Source organism: Thermobia domestica, chromosome 4, assembly GCF_964235325.1.
Source record: "Thermobia domestica chromosome 4, izTheDome1.hap1.1, whole genome shotgun sequence".
NCBI lineage: Eukaryota > Metazoa > Arthropoda > Insecta > Zygentoma > Lepismatidae > Thermobia > Thermobia domestica.
In genome coordinates this window covers 14,404,521-14,414,966 of record NC_137457.1, presented here as the reverse complement: position 1 = coordinate 14,414,966, position 10,446 = coordinate 14,404,521, and the positions used below count along the sequence as shown (strand labels likewise).

Sequence of the window (10,446 nt, the reverse complement as noted above, 5' to 3'; positions counted from 1 at the left end):
GTATCAATTCAATTCAAAAGAATATTGTGGACCAGATCTCGAGTATCAAAATTGTAAAGATGTTACGAAAGGTAAAATTTCAATTGTTCAAAGCGTGGCATTTTAATCATATTCTGGTAAGTTAGAATCCGAACGAACTTTTTAGACGCTAATACACGTACCAAAAATACAATCTTACATCTCATAATTGTAGAATAGTCCAGGCATAATAAAATATATATATTTTTAGGAAATAAGTTTACCAAGAAATACATACAATTTAACATTTTTACAAGGTTGACATCAAACAATTAGTAACAATACGTAACTTCTTTTTACGCTTTAATAGGAAAGCACTCTTACCTATATTATATAAGTTAAGAATAAATGAGGAATTTTACTAATTATGTGATCGATTGTCTTGAGAAATATATTTTCAATGAATGCGACGTCTCAATAACTTGTTAAAATGATAAAATCTATTTGGGACAAAAGGCAGCTGTGGTAAATAGGGCATATTGAAGCGGTTTAAAAATGTTTTATAGAAGGAGTTTTGATACTGAAACGGTAGTTGGTAGATATTGTTCCAATAAGAGAAAGGTACCGCGGCCATGTAATCAGGCAGGATGAAATCATGCTGGTCAGCTCCTGCAAATAGAAGAAGTAAAGAAGGCAATCAGTATAATGAAAATAATTTTTCCAACATCAGAAATAATACAGTCTAATTTAAATCAATGAGCATACGTATTTTATTAAAATACACTGCATTTGTATTTAAGTTTCTTTACGGTAAACTTCCAAACTACGCAAATTTCATGTTGATACCGAAATACAACAGTACCGAAGTGGTAAGACCATAACTGCCAATTGTAATAGAGGAATAAGTTATAGAAGGAACTTATACTTGGGACGGCAATGCCGTATTAAGAAACTACTTCTCTTTCTTTCTTTTTTACCGCATTTCTTCTATGAAAGTGTTCAAACTGGAAATGACAGTTTTCTACCTTTGTGTTCTAGTAGAGAGAGAGATTTCTATGATGACGGAAGACTCTTGTGCTACAAGAGTAAAGAGACATTTTCTTGTAAGGATGAATTTTATTATTTTTACAAATCAAGTTACCCCCTTCAAAACAGATTCATTGGACTGCTACATACCGATGGAAACGTTGACTCTGCTCTTCGTTGTAGTACTAGAATACTTTTCAGGTTGTTGCCTACGTTTTTGTCCAAAATTTAAAAATGGCATCCTTTTAAATGTTCTTAAGCAAGGGTAATACAAAGACATCAAGAGAGATTGAGAGCTGGTGAATCAAAGGAACGCTATTTTCTGCCAATAATTAATTGCTGGAGACTTACCATTTGACATGGCTATTTGGAAACATCTTGGTGCACATTTTTTTAATGTCAAAATTCTCTATTAAAATTTGTTGGTTAGTAAAAACGTACAAATTTAATTCCCTACTGATCATTCTTGGCATACATTGGCAATCTTACCTCACACGAGTTTCCACTCTTTACCCATTGTCATCAGTTTTTGAGATTGAAGATCTTCCTCTACAAGTTCGTCTAGCACTAGTTCTTGGCATTCTAGAAAGTATTTATGTTATCTGAACACTTGTGCCCGGATAAGAAAGGTTTACCGTAAGGCCTTTCTGTTTTTTCATAAGTCATAGAAGCGGTTCGGCTACCTTTACACAAAAGTTGATTGCATAATGTTGCTCAAACGCCACTGCTGTTTCATTTTTATAACTCGATCCACAAACCTAACTTCACTTGAGACGCTCTTCCTCAAGTATAACGATTGGATCAAGTTCAAGATTCTGGTGAGTCAACCCCAAAGGCTAAGATAACTGTCATGTGATGGTCGAGGCAGCAGTGGTGTAGGTTCGTGCACAGTGATCCCAATCTGTCCAATTTTCTAATACGCATATCCAGGGCCGGATCTAGAATTGTATGAGGGGGGTGCACCAATAACTACCAAAATAACCAATCACACTGAAACTCTTCAAAGTGACATGTGACAATATTCTTTATCCCTGACAAAAACTGATGCATAGAACGGAGGAAAGTTTTAAAGAGGGTCGCAAGTGTTACGCAGGGGAAAAATGTTCTTTTCTCCTCCTCATGGCTTCTGTTTTCTTTTGTACTTGACAAATGTTATATTGTTTTGCTTGGAGAATCCTTTTCCTTCTACCTTTAGAAAAAAACTTAAACTATTGCTTTTGCAAAGCTCTACTTTCTTCTATGTCCCAAACGGAAACATGATGGCAGAAAGTTTCGGAAAGTATTGCTATTTTCACTGCCAGCTTGTCATTTTAGATAGTGTATATTAACAACGAAGGGAGGATTCATGTGCACCTTTGCACCCTCCTAAATCCGGCCCTGCACGTACCGCATTCTTAAGACGTTTAATCAGTACAGGAAAACAATTTCTCGGTATCTATGTGCGCTCTCTTAGCACGACGACGATCACACGTAAAAGCGTTCCCTCCTCTGGCATACCCACAACTTCCCTCTGGTATACCAAGTGGAAAAGATGATTATTAAACAAAATACATTTTGTGTCTTGAAATAGTAACTACTATACCAGGTGGCAACACAAGTCCTGAATAAGAAATGACTACAGCCAATTCAAGGGATATTTTAGTTTAACGCGATAAGATTAGAGAGGGTATATAGTGAGGCTAAGGGAGGCAGCGATGATGAGATGACGATAAACGGAATAATAAAAGTGGGAGAATACGGAAGGGAGCGGATGTTATTCCATCAGGAAAAGCACTTTTCAAGAACTTAGTACGAAGGAGGGGCTCCACATTCTAGAAGTGACCACTGTATCACTGAGTCACTGCTGCTCGGCTCGGTGAGATTCAGGTTCGATTCGTGTGCGGTGCTCATGTGATTAGAAACTCACTTTAACCAATAGGTTCACGTCGTACATATGCTATCTACTGAAAGTAATGCTAAATCCTAAACTATATCTCAAACTAAGTGAGAGCACAAGCGATGGAATCAGGTAGCAACACAAGGAATAGGGGAATGGCTTCAGAAATAGACGAAGAATTCCGGAACAGGACTGTGTGGAGAAGATTCATCATAAGCGTCCAACCCACATAAACAAGTGGAAAAAGTAGAGGAAAAAATGAAATCTTTAAGTTTTACGTCCCACGATTATGCCGGTTAGGCTAAAGGAGGCTGTGAAGATGAGAAATGATGAAGAAAGTGGGAGAAAACAGGAAAACCCCGAGAAAACCCATGAGCAGAGTATTTGTCCACAACAAAGTGCACACAGCGTGAGCTGGGATCGTACCAGGGACCCCAAGCACCGGAGGTGGACCCTCTAACACTGAGTCACCGCGCCCCCGAAAAAGAAGTATGGGTGTATAAAGAATAATAATAAGAAGATGAATAGATGAGGAGTAAAAATAATAATATAAGAAGATGCGTTTGTACGTTGAGAATTTCCAATCTACTGTTCTAATTTGTATCATGTATATTTCAATTTATCTTCTATCTTATAGTAAGTAAATAAAAATAACGTACAAACAGCAAAAATACTTATATCCTTTGTTTTTCACGATTAGCGGTACGTAATACTTAACTCTGGATATTTTTGTCCAGAAAGCCATTTTGTCGCTATTGATGGGTAAGTCATCGTGCATATAGTCGATGAGGGTGCTCTTGAATGTCATTGAGTGAACACATTCATGTTGAAGTACTGGGTGACTAGTCGATATCAGATATCAGCTGGACACAACTTGGATTGTAGTCAGTTTGACATGATACATTGTCTCAGCTCGGTGACTAGTTACACGTACTTGCGTGACTTGGTCAAATAGATGTTCGCCAAGATTATCTAGCTTATCTAGTTCATCACTAGGCTAAGTATCGTTAGATCTGGTTTTCGTGTTCGATCCTCAGTTTGATCATGACAGTTACATTTAACTTGAATTTAACGCACAACTTGGTCACTGTGTTCTGCACGTTGTAGTTCTTTGATCACATACTCTGTTTAGTTTGTACTTTTTGGTGAATAGAAAACATAGGCACCATGTAACGTTATTGTGCAGCCTTGTGAATAATTTAAACAAATATATCGGAAACATTACAACACAAAGTTACAGGTGAACACTTTAAAGAATTGTCATTTTAAAATATGTACATGCAACACATTTCTAAGATATCAGTATAACGTACCTTCTCCGTCTGTATTTTCTGCAGAATAATTGTCACTCCACCACTTGTCCATGTCACCTACTGTAATAAGATAAAGCATCTCAGACCACAAATTTAGACCAATTAAATTCTACACTGAGTTACTACAAAAGTTTGGAATCAAAGGTGCCACCCTTTCTACAGAAAATATGGGCATTGGTGAAATAATCCGTTTCATACAAACGAAATGCGGCAAGAAAGCCCCTGAAATAATCATTATGTTAATCTAACTTCTTAGATCATCGACGACTATCAAATCTATAAAACTTGGAACCTGAGTTACGTATGGAGAAACTCATGGGATATCTTAAGCTATTCTACATAATAGTTGGCTCATATTTCTGTTGTTCTGAGTTTATTTAAAGAATTCAACTAGTTGAACTTCCCACAGTTCCCTAGACAATCAGCTGTATTAAAATGAAACAAATGAATATAGGTTATTATTAATTAAATGTAACTTTTGATTGTATATATTCGTTTAACCAGAAAATTTTACTTTGACTTTGTGATAATCATAAATCCTCTCTTGGGCCCCGGGACTGTATGGGAATAGACCTTCTTGGTTAACTTCAGGTATGAAATAACAATGTATTCGGTGAGACAAACCCCCTTATCAGAATTCAAATCTGGGCACAAAGAAGGATAACCCGGGAATTAGCCATAAGATCAACAGGGGTCACTGAAATAAAACTTTGTTTAACTTTTTCTATCCAAAATTACGCAACATTCAAGCAGGTGAACGTCATTGGTAGTCAGTAAGGTAACTTCAGCCTACTGAATTAATGTTCGTTTCAGTATAGCTCATTTTATTCCCAATGTATAGTCAGAGCCACCCCGAAGTTATGCTACTAACCGTCACATTATTAGATTGGGAACAAATGGAAAATTCAAAGGAAATTATTGCTCCAAATCCGACCGTTTATAGATACATCTTTCCTTTTCGAAATGCAATGTGATAACTTGCACTTCAGATACTTTCAGCAGAGACACACCGACTGCCAGATGGCTTTATTCAAATGGAATACTTAAAAGAATGCAAGGCATGTTTAGAAAGTAAGATTCCCTTATACGGTAACAGAGACGCAGTAGCCTTGTTTTAATAGTTCGTCTTCCTTAGTATAAACGTGGGACGTTAAACTGCTGAATCGGGAAGCCTGTAGGAAATAGCTGCTAAGTTGCAAGTGAGTGGAAGTGTCTATAGTAGAATTCCTTGTGAACTTGGTGCAGCAGCTTATTCGAGACAATCGTCACGATAACGTGTCAGCAGCTAGTTTCCAGAGATGTGTCCATCCTTGTTGCACAAAATTGTTACGTCAAACCTGGGTTTCCTGGAATTGTGTGCCAAGTGTGTTCTGAAGCAACTGACACTTGTTCACTCCAAGGCACCTGAGATTTACGGGATCGGAATACAAAAAGTTGATTCCACGGTGTGGTAAGGGTCTGAAAAATCTTCGTTGAATACCTCAAAAAGTAGTGTCATCTATGCTCTATATTCGTAATAAACGTTTCAAGATTACTGTGTGTTCTGTGTGTTTACAACCCTGCATAATGTTACCTTGTTTACGAGCCTCCTACAGAATCGATGAACTTAATTACTCACTAAGAAGTATATTACGTATGAAGTATATGAAAAAATTATGTAAAAATATCAGGTCATTGCGATTAAATTGTCCGATTTTACACTTGGTTGGAAACCACTCTCTATCAAGCAGCCAATGAATGGAGAGCGATCACGTGTGGATACGCACAAATTACTTTCATGGTAAGATATTACATTGGGGCCCTAATTAGTTAGAATGAGGCACGTTGATTAGCAAGTTCACATGCAAATGGACCATAGAAGCATAACTACAAACTATTTTCGTTTGCTAGATCAACCTGGGATATTTTTTAACAGTTAGTAGCGAGAAACATCGACATTACAGTTTGTTGAGAATTGAGTAATAAACACACAATACACCATTAGGTTGCGATGATCACACCATTGCAGACAACCTCTAAGCTAGCGGCTACACTATGGACTCCTCAGGAAGCCAACGGAGCCGTACTCTTATTTACGGCCATTAAATTACATATCGATTACACTTAAACCAAACCACTGTGTATCCAGTCATTTATAAGTGTCCGCCATTGTTATGGTCAAAAATTTGGATTCATGATTTAGGTGAAACTTTCACTGTGGACACCTACTATGTTGAATTCCACGAAAATTTCGTAAACGTAATCAGAAACATCTTGTAATAATAAGCAGAAATTGTTTCCTCATACTGCAGGGAAATGTATATTAATACGTAACACTATGGAAGATACATACTGTTCAAGTGTTCCAGATATCAAAATCTCCCTCTGTCACAGTATTCTCCTGATGCTTCTCTCATTTTCCACCGCCTCTTCGGATATCTCAATTACTTCTTGTCAGATAAGAGCTTCCCCAATTACCGAAATGTGCAAAAGAGTATTACATTTCTTTCTATCGGAAACTAAGACTTATTTTAAATGTACTCCATGTTCTCTTTTGAATGCTAAGTTGTGTGGTTTTGATCGGAGACCCATTTAGTTAACTAGGAATTGGGTTATGTCATTATCGCCTTTGCACTAACGCAAATTACTCGGGTATGGCAACCTAATAGAAACACTCCCAAAGCGATCAGAACTCAAATAGTTTCCAAGAAGTTAGCAAACCTTAAATTTTCAGGCAATTTTTTAGTTCGTTCTACGGGTATCTATCAATATCTGAACACTTCAAGGAGATTATATACGAAATTCCATAAGAATGCCATTCCTAGTCCTTCCTATTTGATTTTACGGACCTTTGTTTATGATGAAGAAGATGATATACAGTTGAACAGTATTACAATTGACGGTGACGATAACGGTGCTACTTATTAAGATGAGCTCACGCATATATATATATCCCTCATCAAGGATTTTCTTGTGACAATAGTAAAAATTGTGGAATCTGTACTCAGAATGCAGATGACCTAGGAAGGAAATTTGTCATAAGATGATAAGTTTTTTTAGAAGTTCTCGAATTTGTTTCCAATATTATTGCCACCTTGGATAAAATCAAATTGTGGTAGTCTAATTAAGCTACCATGAAACTACCTGGGAATTTATGAAACTTAACATTTCTTACAAAATATCAGGTTTTAAAGTAATGTATTTTAAAGGCTGCACACAAAAATTCTGTTATTGAAGTGCAGGGTGTAGGAGAAATAATAAAGTTGTTATTTTTTCCATTGTTTCTAGTTTCTACTAATTACTCATTACTCAGCAGGTTTCAACAGGAAACAATTTTGAAAAAATTGAACTGCTTGCTTAGTACTTCTATTTATCGAATTAAAGCTAAAATATGACCTTGTGGTGGAAACGTAAATGCCTAATTCTCAATATGTGTAATGGTAAACGTGTTTCCAACTTTGATTTGTATCAGATGATTGGTTGATAACTACTAACGTTAGCAAAGTAAGAAAAATATATAAAGTATAAGGACTTACTACACTAAATAAATTTTTTGTTACCTAAGCATTTTAAACCAAACTTACAAGGATAATAAAAACAATTTTAATAAACTAGCATAAAAAATATGATATACAAAAGGCATTTCTTAAAAAAAAATAACCACGTGTTTACAAGCATGTCTATTTATTGTAATAGAGAATTACATCTAATATTTTAACTTTATTCTGGGAAGGTAGCTAGTTGAGCAATAGGTGTTTTAGGGATTCAAAACATTTTCTTCGCACCAATACTAATTTCAAACTTAAGAAAGTGAAAAATATATAACTGCAGCTCTGTGAGGAATTAGTAACAGTTAAATCTACATCTTACTATGTAAAATTTGACGGTTTCATAATAGTAGTTAGTTTGAAAGAAAAAAATAATCTTTTGCTTCACTATAGTGACCATATTCTACGACCACTTGTATTTTGCATTCTAAAAGTCCGTGTCCGGCGAGAAAGATTTGAGGTTCACCTAAAACTTGCAATTAATATACTCCTTTATGGTCATGAAGATTTCATAACTGAGAGTTAATAAAACAGAAAGTTATATTATTCGTGAGGAGCGGAACAACATTGATTGAGAAAAAAAGAGTGCTGATCAGGCACACAACAAGAAGGGGCTAGGGTGCCTGGAATCTCCTAAACTTTTCGTGGCCCCTCCAGACCTCAATACAAAATGTTATTATTAACACAAAAAACACAATTTAGATATTTGTAAGAGAATTTTTAATGATTTGGCCCCTTGACATGTTTATGGCCCCCAAACCTCTGCGTTGTTTTCGGGCCTGGTGCTAGTATTTGATTTATTGAATCAGAGGTTTGACCTCAGGTCATGCTAAATGAGTTTCTTGGCTGAGAAACACTGTACTAATTTTCCTCTCTGTTATCCAGTTTCATCCTGTCTCTTCATTCCATGATATTGTTCCTTAACGTCATCACCGTCTTTCTCTTAGCCTTTGCACACGTTGGACCTTAAAGATAAAATAATAAGCATTGGTTTGTTATGATTGTGCTATGTACTCGTAGAACTTAATACTTACGTACTATCCTAATTGCTTCATTGACATTTAAAATTCAATTAATAATCTTAACGACCAAGCTTTCTGTCAGTTTAGTGGTATAAACATAATTGTGATGTATAAAATATTAATAAACTGAAAGAACACGAGGTACTTTGAATATTAATTGCGTTCCATTATAAAGAGCAAGTATGATTTAGTATTTACAAAATATGAAATACAATTTAAAAAAAATAACTGGAATCTCTAAATATTAGTGAAAGTATAAGTGTAATTTGTTTACCTACCTCCCCTGTGAATTCCAGCGACTGGAGGCGTTTTACTTTCACTTACGGTCTCTTTCCATTCATTCGAGTTTATGGTTGTTATTTCTGAAAAGAACTCAAAACGAATTTTAATCAATGGTCTGTAATTAATTTCATTATCAAATTAACGAATATACTTTAGATTTTATTCAAGATTAATTGGTATAAGTCAGTACAACTTTTTCAACTAGTTGTGCATACTTGTTCAATCGTAGAACAAGTATTTTGGGGAATTTTTGCCAGTAACTGTGCATACTTGTTCAATCCTAATACATGTATCTTGGGGAAATTTTGCTACTGATTGTGCATACTTGTTAAATCCTAGTACATGTATTTTAGGGAACTTCTGCCACTTACTGTGCATACTTGTTCAATCCTAGTATATGCATTTTCGGGAACTTTTGCCACTAATTGCACATTCTTGTTTAATCCTAGAACATGTATTTTGGGGAACTTTTCCCATTAACTGTGCATACTTGTTCAATCCTAATACATGTATTTTGGGGAAGTTTTGCTACTAACTGTGCATTCTTGTTAAATCCTAGAGCATGTATTTTGAAGAACTTTTGCCAGTTACTGCGCATACTTGTTCGATCCTAGTACATGTATTTTGTGAAACTTTTGTCACTAATCGTGCATGCTTATTCAATCCTAGAACATGTATTTTGGGGAACTTTTGCCACTTAATGTGCTTACTTACTCAATCCTAGTACATGTGTTTTGGGAACTTTTGCCTCTTACTGTGCATACTTGTTCAATCCTAGAACATGAATTTTGGGGAACTTTTGTCACTTAATGTGCTTACTTGTTCAATGTTAGAACGTCATAGTCATTGACCTTTACATTTCTCTACTAGATTTCCTAGAATGTAATTGTAAATGTTGAATGCAAAAACTACGGATATTTGGGGAAGAGGAAACTAAACCAGTTTCGACTTTAGTTCCGGAAATTGTGTTATTAGAGATGCGATAAAAAGTGAGTGTAGGTGTTCGAGAAAAACACCAAATATATGGATATTAAAAAAGACGAAGAGAAGCCATTCGGAGCATTACTTGAGATGAAATTGTGTTATTAGGGATGTGATAAATGTTAAGTGTACATGTTGGAGGAAACGATCAATCCCGAGGATATTAGGAGGGTGACAAACCTGTTGGTAGTTATTTCAGTAGTAATTGTGATATCAGGGATTCAATAAAGGATATGTGTAAGTGTTGAAAGGAAAGACCAGTACTGGAGAAATTTATAAACAAGAAAAGGAACCAGTTGGAACGTTACTTAAGAATAATTTATGTTATTAGGTATTTAATGGAAGTTAAGTGTAACTGTTGGAGGAAAAGGCCACTATTGTGAATATTTAAAAGAAGGAAAATATTTGAGATGGAAAGTTGTTTGAAAACAAATAGTATTTTTAGGGATTAGATAGAAGGT

General features: G+C 35.6%; 1 protein-coding gene across 1 annotated transcript in view; it reads right to left on the bottom strand.

Annotated features, from left to right (window-relative positions):
- Positions 1–415: 415 nt before the first annotated feature.
- The window catches only part of LOC145683631 (uncharacterized), a 61,821-nt gene continuing 51,790 nt past the window's right edge, over positions 416–10,446 (bottom strand). Inside the window, exons 6-8 of the mRNA XM_081754969.1 lie at positions 9,001–9,084; positions 4,174–4,233; positions 416–627 (exon numbers count right to left, since the gene is read on the bottom strand). Of these exons, the coding sequence (XP_081611095.1) occupies positions 416–627; positions 4,174–4,233; positions 9,001–9,084 (356 nt within the window). The remainder of the gene's footprint in view (positions 628–4,173; positions 4,234–9,000; positions 9,085–10,446) is intronic.